Source organism: Sceloporus occidentalis, unplaced genomic scaffold (genome assembly GCF_023333645.1).
Source record: "Sceloporus occidentalis isolate IW3139 unplaced genomic scaffold, rSceOcc1.0.p SCAF_3, whole genome shotgun sequence".
NCBI classification, from domain to species: domain Eukaryota; kingdom Metazoa; phylum Chordata; class Lepidosauria; order Squamata; family Phrynosomatidae; genus Sceloporus; species Sceloporus occidentalis.
This window is the reverse complement of record NW_028316983.1, coordinates 118,041,332-118,064,373: the sequence shown is the minus strand read 5'-3', so window position 1 is coordinate 118,064,373 and position 23,042 is coordinate 118,041,332. Positions and strand designations below refer to the sequence as shown.

The 23,042-nt window shown below is 43.9% G+C and overlaps 1 protein-coding gene across 6 annotated transcripts in view; it reads left to right on the top strand.

Annotated features, from left to right (window-relative positions):
* The window catches only part of LOC149316626 (ras GTPase-activating protein nGAP-like), a 280,129-nt gene that overhangs the window by 187,561 nt on the left and 69,526 nt on the right, over positions 1-23,042 (top strand). For 5 of the 6 annotated variants that reach the window (XM_089515961.1, XM_089515960.1, XM_089515964.1 and 2 more), the window contains one exon: positions 8,782-8,888. In XM_089515961.1, coding sequence (XP_089372087.1) covers positions 8,782-8,888 — 107 coding nt within the window. Of the gene's footprint in view, positions 1-7,325; positions 8,122-8,781; positions 8,889-23,042 lie in introns of those variants that run through there. The other variant, XM_089515963.1, reaches the window with a different exon arrangement.

The following is a 23,042-nucleotide window of genomic DNA, read 5'->3' as shown; positions in this document are numbered from 1 at the left end:
TAAACTTCCAAAATTCCTGACCTTTACACCAAGCCAGCTAGGATTTCTGGGAGCTGAAATCCAAAACACCTGGATGACCAAAGTTTGGGAACCACTGCTCTAAAAGAAAACCCAGTTTCCATCCCTCTTGACACTCCACGTTTTGCTGTTCTCTCCAAGCTGCAACTCTGTTCCTTAGTGTTGGTTTGAATTTCATCAGACCAGTTCCTGTTCTTCTTCGTGGTCTCTGCGAATCACACAAATGGGTTTATTCTGCGCCTGCGCAGCAATCCTCGGAAACTTCTGGAATCTCCAGGCAGAAAGCAATGTATCTTTCTGCAACTTTTTGGCGGTAGCCCCGCCCACCCATATATAAGGCCCCTGGTGGCCTGCTCCTCTTCAGTTCCTTCATTCTGCCGCGCTAAGCAGCTCGAGGAACTTCGCTAGCATTTCGCTTGCTCTTACATTGGAATCTCTTTGTCCATTCGTTTGGACTCTCCTTCGGCTTGACCATTTCTCTGACCTAACGGACTTCTCTTGCCATGGCCTCCTTTAGGAGGAGCACAAAGTGCGGGGTTAAAATCCCCATGGCCAACGGCAATGTCCACCGGACCCTGAAGCGGGGCCGGACATTGAAGGCTGCGCTGTATGAAAAAGCTTTAAGCCAGCCTGGCGGTTCTGGAGCCTCTGGAGAGACAGGTGATACCACCTCTATGTCCTCAAAAGGAAAAGGGACAACTGCTCCGACCGCAACAAGCAGCGGGCTTGCTCATCCTCGCCGCCGCCAAAACCCGGCATAAAGGGTCTCCGAGCACGGTCTCAGTGCCTCTGCTATAGTCAAGGCCAGTACCTGCTCCGCCTCCTGACATCGGGTCAATCAAGACCACGACGCCGACGCCAAAACCCGGCATAAAGGGCCTCCGAGCACGGTCTCAGTGCCTCTGCCATAGTCGAGGCCAGTACCTGCTCTGTCTCCTGACACTGGATCAATCAAGACCCCGACGCCGACGCCAGAACCCGGCGTAAAGGGCCTCCGAGCACGGTCTCAGTGCCTCCGCCGTAGTTGAGGCCAGTACCTGCTCCGTCTCCTGACACTGGGTCGATCAAGACCCCGACGCCGACGCCAGAACCCGGCGTAACGGGCCTCTGAGCACGATGTCAGTGCCTCCACCATACTCAAGGCCAGGACCTGCTCCGTCTCCTGACACGGGGTTGATCAAGACCTGGCCTAAAGGGCCTCCGAGCATGGTCTCAGTGCCTCCGCCATAGTCGAGGCCAGTACCTGCTTCGTCTCATGACATTGGGTCAATCAAGACCCCTACGCCGACGCCAAAATCCGGCGCAAAGGACCTCCGACCATGGTCTCAGTGCCTCCGCCAGGATCGAGGCCAGTACCTGCTCCGTCTTCTGACATTACGTCAATTAAGACCCCGACGCCGCCTGTGCCGGCATCTTCCCGGACAGTGCTCTTGGAGCCCAGGGTCCTCCTTGTGAGCCACCTTTCTGTACTGGCAGACAGCCTGCAGATAGTCAGCATGGATTCTGAATCGGAGGGAGAACCCTCAGACTCCGATGCGCCTCTATCCCCACAGAGGTCAAGATCAAAGCCACGCTCTCTCTCTCGGGACAAATGGCACATACATTCTCCTTCACGGAAGGACAGGGGCGCCCTTGGTACAGAGGCTGATGAGGCTTTGGCCTATGAACGACCGACACGGTCGAGCCAGATCAGGACCCACTCGAGTCGTTCCCAGACCTTGTCTATGACCAGCCCACGGGACAGTACCTACTCCCAGTGGCACCTTCCCATCTGTGTCGTAGCATTCGTGGCCCCACACGGACACGCCTCCCCACTCAGGCCGTGGACGTCACCTAGGAGCCCGACGACTTTGACAGAGATGACTCTCCTAAGATCACCTCTCTCGGACAAAGGATCATAGTTCGTTCCTGAGGGCCCTACACTGCCATCGCCCACCGACGATGTCAGGGCCTTTGCTGACAGGGTCATATGGATGGCTGGCGCCCTCAAGTTAGAGGTGGCCCACCCTGATGATGACGCCCTCGACCCAGTAGAAAAGACTATCTACGGATCGACAACTTCTACCGGGTCACTCTGTCCACTTCATCCTGGCTCTCCAACCACCCTCAGCTGAATTCTGATATAGGGGAAGGAGCCCAGGCTACTTTCGCTCCTAGGACGCCTCTTCGCCAGTAGGCAGAGACATCAAGAAGCTGGATAGACTAAAAAAAAAAAAAAACTTTTCTTTTATTTGTTTGCCTCAGCTGCTCTTGACTTTAAGATAGCCAACTGTGCAGCCTGTATGGGGCCTATATACAGTTTCTGGTCGAGGGTATGGGCCCTACCATCGCTGATCTCCCAGACGATAGGAGACGCGTGATGGTCATTCTGCGAAATGAGATCCATCTGATAGCAGGCCAACAGATCATTTCTGTCAAGCACACCATGGACTGTGCATCCAAGTGCTATATGGCCCATAGCCTTTCGCTGTTACGCGTGGCTCCGGGCCTCCAAACTCAACCCCCAGGCAAAGGCGGCGATTGAAGATATGCCCTTTGACAACTCGAGCCTCTTCAGTTAAGACACGTCAAAATTATTCTGGCCGACACTCCTGGTACCCCGGCTCCCAGCAGGAAGAGGTTCTAATGTGCTCCTGCACACCTCTTCGCCTCTTCTCGACGGAGTGCACACTCTTTTAGTCAAGGGCGCTACTAAACCTGTTCCCCCTTGGAGGGTTCAACGGTATTTTTTCTCCAGGTACTTCACTGTACCGAAGAGAAACTCGGGCTTCCGGCCCATAATGGACCTTCAGCCCATGAATGCCTTTATTCTGTGCAAGAAGTTCAGGATGGTGAATCTTGCCTCGATTTTACCACTCCTACAGGAAGATTCCTGGTTTGTGACACTGGATTTAAAGGACGCCTGTTTTTACATTTCAGTATTGAAGGACCACTGGAGGTTCTTCCCCTTGCTGTTGCCATAGAGGCTTACCAGTACAAGGCCCTTCCCTTCAGCCTCTCTAGAACTCCACAGGTCTTCACCAAGGGCATGGCGCCCGTGGTGGCCTACCTGCTCAAAAAAAGAGGATCGCAGTCTTCCCGTACCTGGACGACTGACTCTTCAGGGCGTCCTCCAAAGAGACTCTCCTCGAGGACCTCCATTTGCCCCCTCGCTCCTTCTTGCCCTGGGCCTGCAGGTCAACTTTGACAAGTCTAACCTGCTCCCTACCAAGCTCATCGACTTCACAATCAAGACGTTCCTTCCAAGGTGCTCACCATCCCACGGACCGTACAGAGATCCTAGTGGCTCCAACATGAAAATGTCTGCATAGGGATGCCATTCGTGCCTCCACAACTGGTCCTCTCCTTGACCATGGACGCCTCCCTGCAAGGTTGGGGCGCCCACACTCGGACCTTGCTATAAGGGACAAGTGGTCATCCGCAGAGGCCGCTCTCCACATCAACATCTTGGAGATCCTGGCCGTGGAAAAGTCACTCAGAGCTTTCGGTGAACCAACTTTTCGCCCACTGGGTAACCCCTCGGCTGGACCTGTTTGCTTCCCTGTCAAACGCTCACACACCGAGGTTCTGCTCTCCCACCGGAGAGCCGAGATCAGAAGGAAACGCCTTCCAGCTCAAGTGGACTCAAGGCCTACCATATGCCCCTCCTCCGTTTCCTCTGATCACAAGAGTGTTCTCGAAGATGTTGGCCGACCGGACGGACTCAATTTTAATAACTCCGTGGTGGCCCACACAACCTTGGTTCACTCGCCCCTTTACTACGACGAGCCCAAGAGTATCTCCGCTTGGAATACCGGCCCAACCTACTCTCGCTTCACGATGAGCAAGTCCACCATCCCGAGATGCAAGCTCTCCCATTGGTGGCATGGAGGATTCAGTACTGAGGGCTCTTCCACCCAGTGTACAACAAATAATTAGGGCAGCGTAGAGACCGTCTACCCAGACGGCCCATGCTTACAATGGAACAAATTCCTTGCCTTCCTACAGACCAAGGACGTTCCACCAACCCGTGTCTCCATCCCAGTGGTTCTGGACTTCTGATGACACTGACTGGAACAGGTTTCTCTTTAAGTTTTATAAAGTGTTACCTGTCTGCCATCTCCTCTCACTATTTGTTTAAGAACAAAGCCCCTTTGCTTAGAGACCCTCACATAGAAAGGTTCTTAAAGGATTCAATAACCTGCATCCACCGGCTGCGGTTCCTCCTCCGCAGTGGAGACTAGACGCCGTCCTGGCGCATCTGGTGTCTAAACCCTTTCAACCCTTAGCTACTACGGATCTGAGACTCCCTACTTTGAAGGCAGCTTTCCTAGTAGCCATCACATCAGCCTGCCGGGCTGGTGAACTGTGTCCCCTCAGGGTGGATCAACCCTTTCTCCATTTCACAAGGGCAGGGTTGTTCTCCGTACAGACATCCCCCTCTTACCTAGAGTGTTGTCTGCCTTTCACATCAATCAGGACTTTGTTTTGCCGACTCTGGCTCCTAATCCGACCACAGGCTCTGAACGTCAGTTTCATGTCCTGGATGTCCAGAGGGCGCTGCGTCCTACCTGGACAGAACATCTGCTTACAGACGCTCGGGGAAACTCTTGTTTGCTACTCCGAAGCCAAAAAAGGGCTGCCGGTTTCACCGCAGAGGTTCTTCAAATGGGTCGGCGACACCATCTGCCTCTGCTACGAACTGGCTGGGAAGCCCTTGCCAGGTCGGGTTAGAGCCCATGCAACTAGGGCGGTAGCCGCATCCTCAGCCTTCTTGATGGGTGATTCCCCCTTGAGGATGTGTACAAGGCTGCTGTCTGGTCCCAGCCTTTGACATTCTTCAGACGTTAAGGCTGGACGCCAGGGCCAGACAAGACGCAGGCTTTGGGAGGGCAGTGTTACTTTCTGCCATTCACTGAACCCACGGCATTGTTAATAGATACAAGGTGCTGGGTTACACTGTTTACTGATTGTTGATTTCATTGATTATGTTTGACACTCCCTCCTCCACTGACTACAGCTCGCTAGTCTAAACCCATTTGTGTGATTCGCAGAGACCACGAAGAAGAAGAACAGGTTGCTCACCTGTAACTGTGTTTCTTCGAGTGGTCATCTGCGAATTCACACAAACCCGCCCATCCATCCCCTCAGTGTCTGTTCATTTGACAACGCTTGTTGCCGCGCTGTTTGCGGCTCATTCGGAACTGAAGAGGAGCGGGCCACCAGGGGCCTTATATATGGGTGGGCGGGGCTACCGCCAAAAAGTTGCAGAAAGATACATTGCTTTCTGCCTGGAGATTCCAGAAGTTTCCGAGGATTGCTGCGCAGGCGCAGAATAAACCCATTTGTGTGAATTCACAGATGACCACTCGAAGAAACACAGTTACAGGTGAGCAACCTGTTCTTCTCCCTCCCCATGTCTTATCGCCATTGATACCTTACTGGATTTACAGTGCCTCTGATAGCCATAGTGGTCTTAAAAAGAAAAAAAAGATCAAAATACTTAGTTACAGAATTCACATACATGCTAGCTAGATATTTGTTTGATGAGAGTTGATATTGCATTACTTGGTGACTGGACTTCGAAAGGGCTAAATTTAATTTTCACATTTCATCGCTGCCTTGCTGAAAACTGTTGTATAATATGTAAAATACTGTAACACTTTGATTTCAAGAAGGCTTTCCCCTCTGGGCTTGTTCCCAGAGAATTACTAAACTACTGCAACTAATATGTAAAAGAAAATACCTCTGATTCAAGTTTCACCTCAGCCATAAACGTCTTGGGTGATTTTAGTAATGCTGCTCTGTCTCGTTCATTATGCTATTATTTTTACAGATCCTAATGTGTATGTTCTAAAGGGGGGGGGGTGTTGTTTAATTTGTCTATGAAGGCTTCTACATTTTGTGAAGAGTTCCTTCATCTTGTTTCAGTTTACTAATGTTACTTAAACAGAACATCTTGCAAACATGCTGTTATGTTAATATGTTTGAAGTGTGGTTGTGAACATGTATATGTATGCACCTATGTTTGTGCATTGGTGATGGGGGCGCCCATTCAGTTTTTAGAGAGAGAAGGGAAGGATTTGGGCTTCTGTTGACTTGTAGAGAGGGTATGATCTGTGCCTCAGCCTTGGACCTCATGAGTGACTCATGCAGTGAATTGTGGTAATTTAATATTTTAAGATGGAGAGGTGCATTGATTTTTACAGCAGGTGAAAATAATGCAGAAGCACTATGTAGCACACATGGGGAGAGGAGGGCAGCAATCTAATTTTGGCCTGGTCGCAACAGTATAGATTTTCCACCCTACTCAGCAGAAAAGCCGTTTTAAGGGCACAGAAGCAGCATCTGCAGCTGCAGTATTTGAAATATGCCTGTGTACAGTTGAAAGTACCTAAGACAGCTAATTGCTGCTTTCTCATTTTGCTATCCCTGCTTCGTCAGTTTGCATCTTGAAGTTTTATCTCATCTCTATCCGGAAACACTTTCCTTCTTTTTTTTTAATGCGTATGGAAGGCTTTTCTGAAATCTGAAGCTCACAGGCAACCCGAGGGGTTTGTCTCAAGGTCATGTATTTCCGGTAGGTGGGAGGTGGCTGAGCAAGTGTGGATTTTTCCTCTGTCCTTCTTCTGGCTTAGTTTAAGCCAGCATTTTTTTTGCAGGTATTGTCAATCCATGGTTGACATTAGTATGAGGATGCAGGCTTCTAATTCTTCATGTGTGATGCTGCAAAATCCAGCAGACTGTGTTAAATTACTAGAGATGCTTTGATGATGGTGAGCAGTTTTCCCTCAGTGAGCATGTAGCAGGACCAGCCAAGCCTCACTGCAATACTTCATTATGGCTCCTGCACTGGAGTGAAGGCATGTATTTTGGCCCTTTCTCCTCCAAATACGTCCTACTTTTTGTTTTAGCTGTTCATCTTTTCTAAGAAAGACAATTACACCATGCATTACCTGCAAGAGGGTTGACCTTGTTTCCTTCCTTCTTTTTCTTCAAAAGACGAAGGCACCAACTTAAAATCAAGAACCTCTGCAAAGGATTTTGAGGGACTTCAGTATAGGAATCCTGATACAAGGAAATAACAGTGTCCATGGGTTGTTGGAGGCAGGGTAGAGCGGGGAGATAACTACCTTCGGTTAATCACCAGTTTATGCTGATCGGTGGTTGCAAGTCAAGGAACTCTGTTGCTGACTTCTTATTCTTCTTTTCCCCCTCTACAAATAGATCTGCTTCCTCACAGTTTAAACCTGTTGTCTTTCCTGTTCCTTGTTGTGATCCTTCTTTGGTCTTCTAGGCAAGTAATTTTGGAAGCTCTCCTAAATGTTGCCTTTTACTCCTTTTTTGCAGTTTGGTGGATAATTTGAAAGTTAGCATTCACCTTTAAAGGAAAAGGCAAGTCTCCTCAATGCAGAAGTGCTTAACAGACTTGGGGGCTTGTTGCCATCTCGCATCTCTCATCATGTTAAATTTTGTTTTCTTCAAGGCTTTTTTGATACACTGTGCAGCAGAACAATTAAAAACAGAATCTCTTATCCCAAAGCATCACAGCAAAACGTTGCAGAAGGATTTGTTTGAGACTTGTCTTGGTTATTTTCTGAGGGAGAAAACCTTCTCTGGAACCAGCTGATTGTCCATCTTCTTGGATGCCACGGATCAGAATGAATAAGGAAATATTCTGCAACTGAGGAATGGCCATTGAGTGTCTGTTAATAGCCTGAAAGTAACTGATGAAGAGGATGTGCGTTTGGAACGATTGATTGAATAGCTGCAGTCTTCTCTCGTGCATTTCCTCCTTGCTGTCTGCAGGCTGTAGTAAGGGGAGGGGGAAGACTCAGAGAAAACCAGCTTTTTCTTAAGTGGAAGTAGCACGGATCCCAAGGGCCAGGGGGCCAGGGATGGAAGTTTAAACAGCATCGGTCTCCTTAAAGGAGAACTGTGGGAGTAAAAAATGCCAGCCTCTGGAGTCATAGTTTACTGCCTTCTTCTTCAGTCCAGAAGATAACAATGGACTTTTTCTTAGGATGTGTTTTTTTCCTATGCTGTGTGGAGTACCGCTCAGTTAAGCTTGATTTCATTAAGCTTAGGCTTTTGAACTGGAAATGGGCAGCAGTTGTGATAAAGGTACCTCTATGTGTTGTTGTTTTTCTGTATGAAATGTGTACCTACAGGGTTAAAATCAGGAAGGAATCTGTCCTCTGTGTTAGGTAAAACTAATAGTCATAGATTATGTTGAATCAAAGAAAAAATTATTTTTTTAATCTGCAAATATGTTTTTGTGTGTGTGAATATGTTTGAATCTTACGATGGCTGTACACTGCAATCCTAAGCATGCATAATGGAGTAAATACAGTTTAACTCAGCTGAACCTCTGTATGAGTAAGGCTGCATTATGTTTGGACTGTTACTGACTGAATTATCAGTCAGTTAAAACCATATTATCTGCATGCAGTTGCACTTCGACCTTTATTAAACTGTATTCAGTGTGATATCTGTTAGGAGCTTCCCCCTTTCACAGATGGAATTTTGATAGAGTTAACTCTCTTCATGCCTGGCTGAAAGCATGGTACTTTTGTGCTGTAGGTGGAGTTGTAACTTTGCCAAGTATGTGTTCAGTAAAGCAAAGTCTTCTGAATTGCCTGAAATTTAGAGATGGAGTTCAGTGTTTGTTTTCCAAGTAAATGTAAAGTTTTCGTAACTTATAAATGCTGAGAAATGTGCTAGTGCTTCAGGAATATAGTCTTTCATTTCCTCACCTATTTCTTTTCTTCTCCCCTCTGCCAGAGGTCCCAGCAGAGAGGTCTCCTCGAAGACGGAGTATCTCAGGGACAAGCACATCAGACAAAACCAACTCCATGGATGCATCAAACACATCTCCATTCAAAGTACCGGTAAGTTATCAGATAAATATTTATCTTTTAGTGAACTCAAAATTGATTCTTGGCTTTTTGATGTTTGACCCAAAGTCATAAATGTCTTCAGACTGTATGATAAGGTTGTCTGTGGCCTGATTTCAGTACTGTCGCAATACATTTGATGACATCACATTGACCGTATAGTAGATAGTTAAACTCTTTACTGAACAAAACCACATAATTAGGTCAGATTACACATCCCTGCTTCTGTTCAACTTTGGGTATAGTCACTTCTTTATTTCTTACATCATAAGGTTCTGTGCATAGGGGGGTCACAAGGAGCCCTTTTTGGCTGGAATGGAAAATGCACACAGATTCCACCAACTTTAAAAAACACAGTGTACAGTACTATTGTATAATACACTGGCAATGGGGCACTCAGTGTTACAGTCAGTCTGTGTGAAAGGCAATAGCAAATATCATCTTCACTGATTTAAAAAAACAATAATGTGGAATTATATGTTGTTTCATGGACATGGGACATTATAACTGTAGCCTTGCATATAGGCCTTCAGTTTGCTTTAGTGAGTTCTTTGTGTTTGTTCATCATAAACTTAAGAGTATGGATGTTCTTTCTAAAATGTCATACTGTAATGGTGGACCATCATTGACAGCAGAGACCTTTTTCAAATTTATGTCTTTTTCCTATTTCACTGAGAGAAAGGATTCAGTTACAGCACAAATCAAGTTAAACCTGAAGTGCTTTTTAAATCAAGTGGGTTACAATTTTCTTGGCTGTTGCTCTATGATCCACTTAATGGCCTGTAATAAACTGGGGAAAGAACCTTTTGTTCACATAATCTGGGCATTTTTCTATTAAATTAGAATTTTCTCTCATCTTACTTTTTCAACTTGTATTTGTTCTCCCGTCTCTTTCTTCAGTATGTTCCAAATACTGAAAATAGCAGTTTATAGCTAACCATAGTTATAGGCATATTTACAGTATATTCTTGATTATTTGAACTTTTTTAAATGCTGACTTTTTGAAACGTAATACAGCCCTGTCATAGATTCTTCTTGTCTCCACTGTTTCAATGTTTGTTTAATGTAGGGTGAATCAGCACCTAAAGACCTTTGGCATTATCATGTAGACCTATGATGGGGAACATGTGGCCCACCAGATGTTGTCATTGGCTTTGCTTAATAGGGCTGATCGGAGTTGCATCTGGAGGGTCAAATGTTTCTCAATATCTGAGCATTTTATTTATTAAAAATTATATTTTGAAATGGGCAACAGTTCATCACAAATAAATGAGCATCTTCAAGTTTAGTAATCCACATTGTATCATTGTGTCCAGTTCTGGGCGCCATAATTCAGAAAGGACATTGAGAAACTGGAGCGTGTCCAAAAGAGGGCAACAAAAATGGTGAAGGGTCTGGAAACCAAGCCCTATGAGGAACACCTTAGGGAGCTGGGTATGTTTAGCCTGGAGAAAAGAAGGTTAAGAGGTGATATGATAGCCCTGTTTAAATATTTGAAGGGATGTCATATTGAGGAGGGAACAAGCTTGTTTTCTTCTGCTCCAGAGAACAGAACCCGGAACAATGGGTGCAAGCTACAGGAAAAGAGAGTTCCTCCTAAACTTCCTGACAGTAAGGGCTGTTCGACAGTGGAATGCACTCCCTCGGAGAGTGATAGAGTCTCCTTCCTTGGAGGTCTTTAAACAGAGGCTGGATGGCCATCTGTCAGGGATGCTTTGATTTGGATTTCCTGCATGGCAGGGGGTTGGACTGGATGGCCCTAGTGGTCTCTTCCAACTCTACGATTCTATGATTCTATGATTTTTTTGGGGGGGCGGGGGTGATTTTCGGGGGTGAGGGCTGGCTCTTAATCCCTGATGACTAGTGGCCCTTACACTGACCAAGAAACTCTTATCCCTTATTCATCTTTCATAAAACCTGTCACAATCAATACATTATGAGATCGGTACTGTACAGTTAATAACAATAATAATTTATTGAGGAACAGAAAAAGAGATATTCCCCAATTGCTGTTCAGGCCATTTTGTTTTTAGGAAGTCAGTCAGCATGCTCTCGCCATAATAACCCAGAGTTTTCACGATTCGAGGCTTATTATTTCCAAATGCAATTCTTGTCTCTCAACTAGTTTCTTTACAGTTATATACAAGGTAAAGTAGAAGTAACCTGGAGAAAATTATTCCCAATTCCTTCGAGGGAAGTAACAGAATAGCAATTTGTAATAAACTGGACTATAACCTCCTCTTGCCCTCACTTCCTGGTGAAGCATGAGATCATCTTCAGGAACAGATTGGCAGTCAAAAACAAAACCTTCAGAAATATGTTATATTCAGGCTGCTGGTGGTTTATATTATTATTTTTTTAAATCTTCACAGACAAGCTATTTTAACAACACACTTCTGAATAGAACATTCTCATGCAGGACATTTCCCATTTTTGTCCATCTGGGCCCTAAACAGTGGCATCCATACAGCAGAAGCCACTCAACTCTTAATGGGCCTTTGTCCAGCACTTGGAAATTTGAGTTCCAGTTGGAGGATGTACTGCAAGCGAATGCTTTTTTTAACACGACGTTTATCAAATAGCTATCTGGCTATGAGGTACTGTGGGAACCACTCATATTTTAAGACTCTCAAGGCTAAAATCCCATTATATCCTACCAATTAAATATCCATCTGTATGTGTGTGCATGTGCGCGGGCCAAAATAAGTCAACTTGTATGAATATCCTCAGATCCTCAGGTTGGTTTGTACTTCTTGGCGGCTTTGACCATATGGGATTAATGATCATCTTGTACTCAGAAGCTGAGCACATGTGTTGTTTGTGGAGTATCTCTGGTATACATCCCAGCATCTGTGGTTCAGGCTAGAAAAGAATCCTGTCCAAAATCCTCATTACAGCTCTTAAGAATAGATGCTTCTAGTCACAGTAAAGCAGACAATACTGGGATGGATGGATGGATGGATGATCTGACTTGGTGTGAAGCTGTATCCTATTTTAAAAGACCCCCCCCCCCCCAAATAAGTGAATTTCAGATTCTCAGAATTTACTGGCAGGAGTCTGGAAAATTGTAGAAATAAAAGTGAGACAGAAGTGGAGTGAGTAAAAGTCAGAGGATGTAAAAATAGTAGTTATGGTGCAGCAAATTAAAAAAGAAGTTGGGATATCTAAAGGAAATTGGCCTGCCTAATGGAAAATATATAGAAGGGCCAGAAATTGAAATTTATAATTATACTAATTTTTTTTGGAAAAATTCTAAAGAAGGTCTCTTGTCTGCCTTTTAGCTCTTTTAAGCACACTAAGTGAAATAAAAGATTGAAAAGAGAGCCAGCATGGCGTAGTGGTTTGAGTATTACACTACAACTCTGGAGACCAGAGTTTCAATCCCCGCTCGACCATGAAACCCACTGGGTGACCTGGGGAAAGTCACATGCTCTCAGCCTCAGAAGAAGACAATGGCAAACTCCCTGAACAAATCCTGCCAAGAAGCTGCCATGATAAGTTCTCCTTAGGATCACCATGAGCTGGAAACTATTTGAAGGCGCTCAACAAGAAGATTTGTTAAAATTACATGATTGCTTAGTATTGTCTCATGCTAGAATCAGTAAGATCCCTGGTTCTCTGTAGCACTGGGGTATTTTTGAAAACATTCTTTATCTAGATTATTGGAGAAAGTTAAACTTCTCTGCCAGAAGGTAAAAAATTAAATCTGAGAGAATATGTTTAAACAGCAAGTACATTTTCGTGATAAACTGACTGTACATGTATTACTGTATTTGCCACTAAAAGGCAGCCACTCAACATGGGCAGCCACTGTCAAGGATTGCCACCCAGTATAATTGAGAAATGAATTTAAGATGCACCAGTGCCTCTCCAGATTATCTCTGTGAATGGGGTGGGTGTGTGGAGAGGTTAATGTAAGCAGAGCCATCCTCTGAGATAGCAATCACTACCATATAATGAATGCAATAGCCCCCGGGTACAAATTTCTGCTGCTTCTCCTCCGGCAATCCAGATATCAGTCACTCAGTCCAATCAGGAGACAATTATCTGTACAAAATTGGCAGAAAATCAGCAAGGAAGATTTGGTGGCAGGAACGGCAGGGTGCTCAACACCTCAGAGCCACACTTAAGGCCTTGCGGGCAGCATTTGGCTCCCAGGTTGCATGTTATATGCCCTTGGTTTAGGAGAAGTCTGAAGTTTGGCTGCAACTAGATGAAGTTGTTAGCCAAGGGATAGTAATTGCCATGTCATGGGGTGGGGGGGCACAAATTGAGGTATAGTTTCCAGTAGCAATAGCATTTACATTTTTATACTGCTTCAGCACTCTCTAAGTGGTTTACAATGTGTAAGCCAATTGCCCCCAACAAGCTGGGTACTCATTGTACTGACCTACGAAAGGATGGCAGGCTGAGTCAACTTGGAGCCCTGTGGGATTGAACTCACAGTACTGGCATTTAACCATTGTGCCACCAGGGCGCCAAGGCATTTTGGTACAGCCATGTGCTGTTCCAATATGGCAATTGACTTATAGGCTAGTCATTCCAAGGGACAGAGACTTAAAAGGTCAGATAAGGCTCTTACCACACTAGCGAGATCTTGCAGGAAAACAGATTTTAAATGAGAGTTAAATTAAATTTGAATTTAAACAGAACCCGCAAATTCGGGAAGTTTATCACACCAAATTGCTGCTAAAATGAAATGATACGAAGTTAAAGCGGAGAAAAACACAACCATTTTACTTTCGGCTGCCTTTTTTCTTCTGTTTAACTTTGGTTTAACTTCGTGTTATTTCACGTTAACAGTGACGTCGTGTGATAAACTTCGGGCATTTCCGGGTTTTCTCTAATTTAACTCTCGTTTAAATCCCATTTTCCCATGGGATCTCGCTAGTGTGATAAACTGGCTTATGGAAAAGGTAGAAGCCCTTCCTTCTCATGTCAGTACTGTATAGTTATTCCATCTTTTCCTCCCTAACAGATTTTCTGTAGTTGGGAAACATGTAGAATTTATTTATTTATTTCATTTGTATTCCACCTTTCTCCCAGGAGGGACCCAAGGTGGCCCACGGATAAAAACAATTTTAAAAATTCATTAAAATTAAAAACAATTAAAATCATCTACAAACAATATAAAATCACATTAAAATATACAAAAATTAAAAACATAACTCAAAACCAGTCAGCTATGAGAACCAGTGCCAGATGATACTAGAAGCAGAGGGAAAAGGAAGGGATGATGATTTGTGAAATCCTGTATGAGTCAGTGAATGAGGCAAGGCAATGGTGTGATGAAAGCTTGGGCTGAATCTGCCCTAGGTCATGGCAGTGCGGGCAGCCAAACGGATATTTCTTGCACATCATTTGCCTTTGAAAATCTAATGTGGAGATAAGGAATTATACTGGCAGGGGGTTGTGAGTCTCTGAGCATGTTTCATCTGAATACTCTAGTACACACACACACACACACACACACTTTTGTTCATATGCTGGAAAACATAGAGGTTAGAACACAAACTTTCTTTTTTGGTATATCTTTATTCCGTACTGTACATTTGCCAGAGTGTATCCTGAAAATGGGCTGTCCTCACTGTCCTTTGCGAGAGCAACTGCCACCGTCCAATGAACCATAGCATTAGGAAATCTTTTCTGACATGAAGTCTAAATTCTGCTTTGTTATGCCAAAGCTACTCATTTGTTTCAGCTTTATAACTTTGTGTTGGTTTGATTTCATGCTTTTCAGATCTATGCCAAGGCAGGGTTTATCATAACCTTCTTTTTTCAAATCATAGCTTTACCAAGCAGAAGTCAACCCCCACAAATGAATCTTTCCAGCTATTGAATTATTTGTGAAGCTGCTCCCTGTATTTGCTTCAGCTCACTGACCTTGAATATCTGCACTGCATGGGGGCTGTTATACATGAAATCTGGTTATTGTTGTATGGATTGATTTTTTTAAAAACCTCCCCACCTTCTGTGCAATATGCCTCTCCCCGCGTGAGGAAAAAGTGTAACTGTACTCTAGTTTTGACTATTTACAGGGTGCTGCAGAGGTATGCCAATATTACCTTGCTATGTGTCCGAACACTCCAGAAATGTGTGATTTTCATATTTATCTTTGTTGGAGTCATTTTCAAACCTTGTAAAACAGCACCTTAGGAAAAGGTGCCTTTATTTTTTACATACTTAGTAGCTAAAAAAACCTTAGCTATCCATGCAACGCTAAATCTGCCATGCTCAACAGACCCCCCCCCCCCAAGCAAAAGAATGAATGAATGTAAGTGGGCAGTAAGCAGCCAAGCTCCAGAAACATTGCTGTATTGTCCCAGAGCAAGAGCTGGGGAGCCAGAGAGACATTTTCCAAGATTTGGAACCCAGGACCCATTTTCCAAGATTTGGTGGCAGCAAATATTGCTTTGATTGAGAGTTCCTGCATGGCAGGAGTTGGACTGGATGGCCCTTGTGGTCTCTTCCAACTCTATGATTCTATGAAAAACAAACTTTATTTTGGGTCATCTCAGTGGCAGGTTTGTTTGCTATTGTTTGTTTGTTTTTTCTTTAAAAAAGGGTGTTTGCCCTGTTGTTCAGATGTTGTCCTCAACATGGAATTCCTACAGTTTGGAAGACTTCTCCCTAAGCTATCAGAATAGAAAGGAAGAGAGAGAATAAGACAAGACATTGAGGATGCTGAAATTAGTACAACTAGCCTCCAAATACATTTTTAAGATCAGAGCTGACAGTTTTTAGCAACATGCTCAATAAAACAATAATCACACTGATTTCCTGGTAAAACAATTTTTGTTGTTGTTTATCTGTTTACTTGCTACACAAAGAGCAACTTAACTTCCTTGTCCATTTATAGCAGTGGTTCCCAACCTGTGGGTCGGGACCCCTTTGGGGGTCGGGATAACCCTTTCATGGGGGTCGCCTAAGACCATTGGAAAACATCTATTTAATTACAGTTATGAAGGAGCAATGAAAATAATTTCATGGGTTTGGGTCACTACAACATGAGGAACTGTACTAAAGGGTTGCAGCATTAGGAAGGCTGGGAACCACTGATTTATAGCATACTGAAGGCATAAAGTAGTATAGAAATGCAGCATTAAATTGCTACACTTTGCACTTCTTTTGTTAACCTGTTTTTCTGATTATATCATAATGTGTAACCAGTACAGGAATACATTTTGTAACTGGAGCCAGGGCTCACGCTTGCATTCAACGTCCAGTGGCAAGGACCCAATCTTCCTTGTCACAGTGTGCTAAGCAGTTTCCTCCTTCCATCTGCAAGCCAGGTAAACTATGGCGGGGTACATACCGCCACTTTGCGGCGCTCTGCCGCCACCGCCAGTAGGTCCGCGGGGGAGCCGGAGCCTTCACACGGCCCGACTCCCGCGCGGACCGAAAAAGAAGCTCCAAAATGGAGCTTCTTTTTTCGTCGCGTTTGCGACGTAGCGAGGCGCCAGGGGCGCGCTCGCTACGTCACAAGCGGCGCGACGCGTACGGACGCTCAGCGTCCGATACACAAAGATGGCGGCGCCCATGTGGAAGGGGCGCCGCCATCTTGTACGTATAGGATACGTACTAGGGTTAGGGGGGTGCGGAAGCACCGCCCCTTCCTAACCCTAGTACGTATTCTATACGTACTAAATGGCAGTATGTATCCCGCCATAGTATCTCTGAGCATATGCAGAACACTTACATTAGTCACAGCCAGCTCCCAGACATATCATGCTGGAGGATAGGCTTGGTAGCACCTTACTTGATTTTCCAGCTGATATTGTTCATCCTAAGCACTGACAGTGCAACAAGAGCAGTCTCAGATCCAAATATTTCAAGCAACCAACAATACTACTCTAGGGAGAAAAAATCCTGATTGACTCTTCCACACATCAGGCATTTGCTTCTCTATGGGCTGTTTAAATGACACACACATCTTAAGAGGCCAGAAGCTGCACCAAAGCTGTGCTCCAGTCCTTAGGACAGGAGCGTGGCTTTGGTGTGCCTTCTGGCCTCTTAGGATGCATGGATCGTTTAAACAGTATACCTCCAAAGTGACCTGAAGCAGCTTTATTTTGGCCTGTCTATATATTTTTTTAACCAGGTTATACAGTAGCAATTACAGTTATTACTTCTGTTTACAGAATACAGTGGACCCTTGTTATATGCTGGGGTTTGGTTCCAAGATCCCCCATGTATAACAAAATCTATGTATGCTCAAGTCTCATTAAATAAAATGACATAGCAAAATAGTGTCCTTTATAAAAAAAAATGGAAAATCAAGGTTTGATATTTGAAATTTATACTTTTTTTGAATATTTTCAAACCGTGGATGCTTGAATCCATGTATAAGAAGGGCCAACTGTACATGTGATCTCTCTCTCTCTCTCTCTCTCTCTCTTATGTGTATAGATGAAGAATGGTGTAACGTTTGAGTCTTAGGGGCTAAACAGACCAGCATTAAACGCTGGCATCGGGACAGAGTGGGGGCATGGCATTTTGACGCCGCACACCCAACTGCACAGCAGGTGGCATCACGGCACTCTGTTGGCACAGCGTTTAGACATAATGTGCCAAAGGAGCACCGAAAAGCTGCCATGGCAAGGGCGCCCTTTTGCCGGCGCTAAAAGGAGCAGCATCCTGATGTTCTTTTAGCGCTGGCAAAGCGTTGGATCGGGGCTATGGCATGTTGTTGCCATGGCCCCAATCTAGCGAGGAAAGGGACAGCAGGACGCCGCTCCAAAGGGGCGGTCTGTCGAGCCCTCTAGTTGTAATACCTGAATTCCGTGAGTTGACTGTTGTCTTACAGTGTAGGGCCTATATGATTTTATGTATATTCTGCCAGCATTTCATAGCTGAAAACAGAGACCCATGCAGCCAAGCAACATTAGAGTGTGGTGAAAATGGTTTGGCCAGGTGACAAGAGGGCAAGACTTCTTAATAAAGACTGACAGGGAGAACTACTGTTTTAAGCAAATAAACCTTGTCATTTATATACTGAGCTTAGGAAAACTTGAAAAAATACCCTGATCAATAAATACATTATACTGTGTGTGCATGCAGCATAATTAGCAATAAACGCATTATATACTACATCATTGTAAAATCAAAATACCTTTATCATTGCCAGCTCAAAATCACAGCTTTCTCTCAGATCCCTGGTCACTGCATGAGCTCTCACTCTGTCCAGGGCATGATCGGGGCAAATCTCAGCTTCCCCATAACATTAATATGGTCACTTTATGCTACTCATAGACCCTCAGCCTCACTTAATTTACAGGGATGTTCCTAGAATAAAAATACAGGCGGGGTGCAAGAAGATAATGTGAAATACTTTTTAGCTCCAAGAGATAAATAGAAGAAAATTCCAGTGACCTTTTCCGGTGTTTTACAAAGACAAATCATCTACACATTTACCTAGGAGTAAGTCTTGCTGAACTAATTGGACCTCACTTTTCCTTAGATGCATTCTGACTGCATTATTATTCTGAATAGAAAATCCTCTGCCAAACACTCTCTTAAGCAACAACTACAAAACCCAGGCAACCAGTAAATCTCATCTGATGCTGGATCTCTACAAGTTACATTTTATTTCCCATGGAATTGTAAAACCCTGTGCACAAATGCATACAGGACAAGTAAGGCAAAGAGAAAGGTGTAGAGAAGAAATCCAGTAAAACTAAACCTCAAAATATAAGGTTTATATGCAAATCTCAAAAACGAACAGATCTACAGACGGAATGCACATGGGGAATTTTTTTTTAAAATGCTTCTCTACAATATTTATCCTATTTTAGGGGAATGAAGGAGAAATCCACTAAAAAGGAAAATGTATGTACAGTATCTGTGAGAGAGATTGGAAAAGAGCTTAGTGCACATTTCTAAGTGAGCTGTAATTTGAAGGAAAAGCCTCTCTTTCCTTATGTCAAGGAGCAATTAGAGGGTGTATCCACACTGTAGAAATAATGCAGTTTGACTCCACTTTAAATGTCATGGCTGCATCCCAGAGAATCCTGGGATTTGTAGTTTTGTGAGGCACCAGCACTCTTTGGCAGAGACAGCTAAAGATTTTGTAATCCCAGGATTCCATAGGATAGAGATACAGCACTTAAAGGTTCTGTCAAACTGTATTATTTCTATAGTATAGATGCACTGAGGTCAATGGCCCGTTACAGACTGCCAAAATAAAGCTGCTTCGGGTCTCTTTGGAGGTATGCTATTTAAATGACGCATGGGTCCTAAGAGTCCGGAGGTCGCGCCAAAGCCACACTCCATTCTTAAGCACTGGAGTGCAGCTTTGGCGCAGCTTCCGGATTCTTCGGATGCATGCATAATTTAAACAGCATACCTCCAAAGAGACCCGAAGCAGCTTTATTTTGGCAGTCTGTAACAGGCCAATATTACACTATTACACTGTTAGAGAGCTATTATCCCACATAGCAGTTAATGGCAGCCTCCTGTGCAATTCTGAGGTTTGTAGTTTAGTGAGGCCTTAAGAGCTCCCTGGGTGCAAATTCTAAATGCTTTCCCCTAAACTGCAAATCCCAGGATTCCACAGGAGGTAGCCATAGCAGTTAAAGTGGAATCATAGTGCTATAACAGTGTAGTGTGATATTCAGTCCTGAGTCACACAGGTTGTTGAAGGAAGCAAACCTCCCTCCCACTCCTCCTCTTGTTATTGCTTAACCCTACTGAAAAAGGCAGGACTCCATCCCTCTCCACTCCTTCTTGCGAAGTTAACTGAATGCAAAGTAATTGAAGAAACATTGGAGTTTTCAGCAGGAAGAGGAGTAATTCAGAGTTCTTTAAGACAGAGCAGAGAAACAAGGAATGCAAAGGACTAGCCATGCCCTGGCTGATCCATGGCTATTATAGGGTATGTATATGTCAAGCTTTCTGAACTTTTAAATTTAATATTTAAATTTAAATTTTAGGTTCTCTTGTATTATGCTTTTATATTATGAAGCTGAGTGACCATCAGAATCTAGCTCTTTATTCAATTGCAGACGTATTTATTAACATTGTTTTAACCCTCTGTATTAAAATTCCTTCCTTTTTTATTTTAGATTTTAAAAAATGAAGTTTAGAGTGAAACACTGTTACGTTTTCCTTGTTTTGCTCTTTCAATTTGTGTCCTCCTCAAATATGTGCAAATTCCCTTTTCTCTCTGCCTGCTGTGCATTGATGGGATCATTTTATGGAGTGATTTACAGAGCCTTCTATTAGTTTTTTGTCATTTTAGAGCTAAGTTGCTATATGTTTTTATGTGTTTATAATTCATATCATTTTGTTCAAATATGCTGTCATACAGGTGTACCTGGTGAGTTTTGATCTATTTTTATTTGCCTTATCAGCTAATATTGCTGGATGCCTTCAGTTCCCCCCCCCCCATTCCTCCCTATAGTTTTGTAGACTCCCTCAAAGTTGCCAGTGAGCATATTTCTTTTACCTTTCTCTTTGTTCCTGCAATGAAACAGGACAAAGGTCTGTGCTTGTAATTCTTATCCTTGGAAGCAACTGTCCTCCTTATTACAATGGGCCCTTGGTATCTGTTTGGTTTAGTTCCACTCCCCACGGATAGCAAAATCTGTGGATGCTCAAGTCCCATTCAGTACACCAGCATAGTAAAATGATGTCTATGCAAGATGAAGCTTCACTTTTGGTTATATATATATATATATATATATATATATATATATATATTCAATATTTTCAAACTGTGGATGGTTGAATCAGTGGATAAAGAACCCATGGATACAAAGGGCCACCTGTATTCTACTCTCCAATGCCATTTCCTTGCACCATGACAATTGGTTTCTCTCTCTCCCTGCCTTAATCTATGTCTGTAGGGAACTCAGTGTGGTGACCATGAATGCTACTGCGCCCACAAAACCAGGCTGGGGTGCCCTTTATGCTGCTTGCTTTTTCCCCCCATTTGTGCAAGGAGATAGGGTAGTTTCTCTATTCATTTGCACGGGAAGAGCTACCATGCTGGAAGACAGTTGGGGGTGGAAGGGAAGACCATCCCTTCCCGTTATGTGCCCTAGGAGAACAAGGCCTTTGCTGGGAAGGGGATTCTCTCATTTGTTTTTCAACAGGTAGTTTCTCTGCTGTTGTGCAAATGAATGAAGACTTTGCTCCATTCACCAGTAGTGGCAGGGGTAGAAAAGAGGAGTTGGGGAAGACAACAAAATGGCAGAAGGCTCAAGCTGTAGAGAGAGGATGTAAAACCAAGGGAGTGTGTGTGTGCAAAAGCAGGATAGAGTTGGTAGGGGGAGATCTAGATAAAAGACGTAAATGGGGGGAGAGTCAGAGAGGCAGGAGGGAGGACAGTCAGAGATGGGGAGAGAAAGGTGAGGGCAGTGAGGAAGGGAATGAGAGGAAAGAAGAACCAAAGTTGGAGAGGGGGAAAGGGAGCTGAGAAAAGCAAGAGGAGTGTGACGGGGAAGAACCTGCGAGAGAGAAAGGAAAATCCAAACGGGATGGGAGCCCGAGAGTGGAGGAAAGATACTCTGAGAGATGGGAGCCACGGAGTGGGAAGAGGAACTCGAGACATTGAGGGGAACAGGGCAGGAGGAGAGTTGAGAGAGAGAAAAACAAGGGACAGAGAAGGAATACACAATCATGTATGTACCAGCCCAGAAGAGGGGTGGATGGGGTCCATCCAATATTGACATACCTACCAAAAAGTGAATTTGTGCTGTTGCCCAGAATACGCATTAAAATCTCAGGTTGTAAACCTCTGATACCTGTATATAACTCCCATTTTCTTTTCCCTCAGTGGCATCTTCCCCAAATCATTAAAAGGCTTTACTTATCCAGCATGCTCTTCTGCTAAATAGTTTCCTCCTGTTTTAGCACCTCTCATCTTTTTTTAGCATGGCAGGGTATTGGACTGGATGGCCCTTGTGGTCTCTTCCTACTCTATGATTCTATGATTTAATACTTTGCTGTTGTTTCCTTGTTGCTGGTATCATGGGGGTGGGATACAGTGTTTTTGTGTAAAAATGCTTTTGTTGTAGAACAGTGCTCATGTAAAAAGTAGCATTTTGTGGAGGGAAGTCCTTTGCAGATTTTTTTACAACAAAGACCACAAATGCTTTTACTATACTAAAACATTTTCCTATGCAGATGTTTTACTACAGACTCATTGTAAACCTCTGGTCTATACAAACATGCATTTCCAGATATTGCCAGATCCCACCTCTCCTCATCCTTTACAATGGCTTGCTAGGTAGTGGTGATGGGACCTGAACTATGACAATATCTGAGGGTCCACCATACACCACCTCAATGAACACATCTTTTAAGAATAATGTCCCCTGAGCTGGACATTTCCCAGCCCACCTTTGCTTTCATTAGAAATCAATTTGAAAATTACACCAAGAGGGAGATCCCCATCCATTAAACAGAGTGAATTGCTTCTCCAGTAGTTGCTTGCTTCTTCCCTCTCTAGTCTTTCCCCCTTTGTATCTATTTGTGCCAGGGGAAGGCAATGGCTAAACTTCCTCTGAACAAATTTTGCCAAGAAAACCCCGCGATAGGGTTGCCTTAGGATCGCCATAAGATGGAAATGACTTGAAGGCACACAACAACAAAAAATCTATTTGTCTCTGTTAGATTATGAACACAGAAAATTTACCTTAGACATTTTAAAGATGCTTTATAAGTTCAGTGCTGTTGCTACTGCTACCATTACTACTAATATTTTAATAGTACCAGTGGTGCCAGAGTTAGTGCTCAATAAATCCTTCTCCTTTCTCCCAGCCACATATTAAGACCTTTCTTCCCCCTCCTTTTTGTGTAAACAAGATTTCTCAGGAGCTCTTTCTATCTTCCAAGACCACAATGTGAGATTTACCAACCTTACTGGTGCAAACCTGGTCTATGACCACCGAGTCTTCTCTCACATTATTTACCAACCTATCTGTGATGTATGAAGCTTTCAACCTTCACATCAGGCTGCCATGTTGCACGTCAGTCAACACTGTCATCACTGATACATTTCTCTTTGTTCCTTAGTATAATTCCTTATGATCAAATCACCAACTCCTCCTACCTGTATAAAAATAAAATCTGTTCCTAAATAAAACAAAAAAATGTAAAATGCTGTTTTTAAGCAGCATGTGCATAGCACCGTCTACCCCTGAA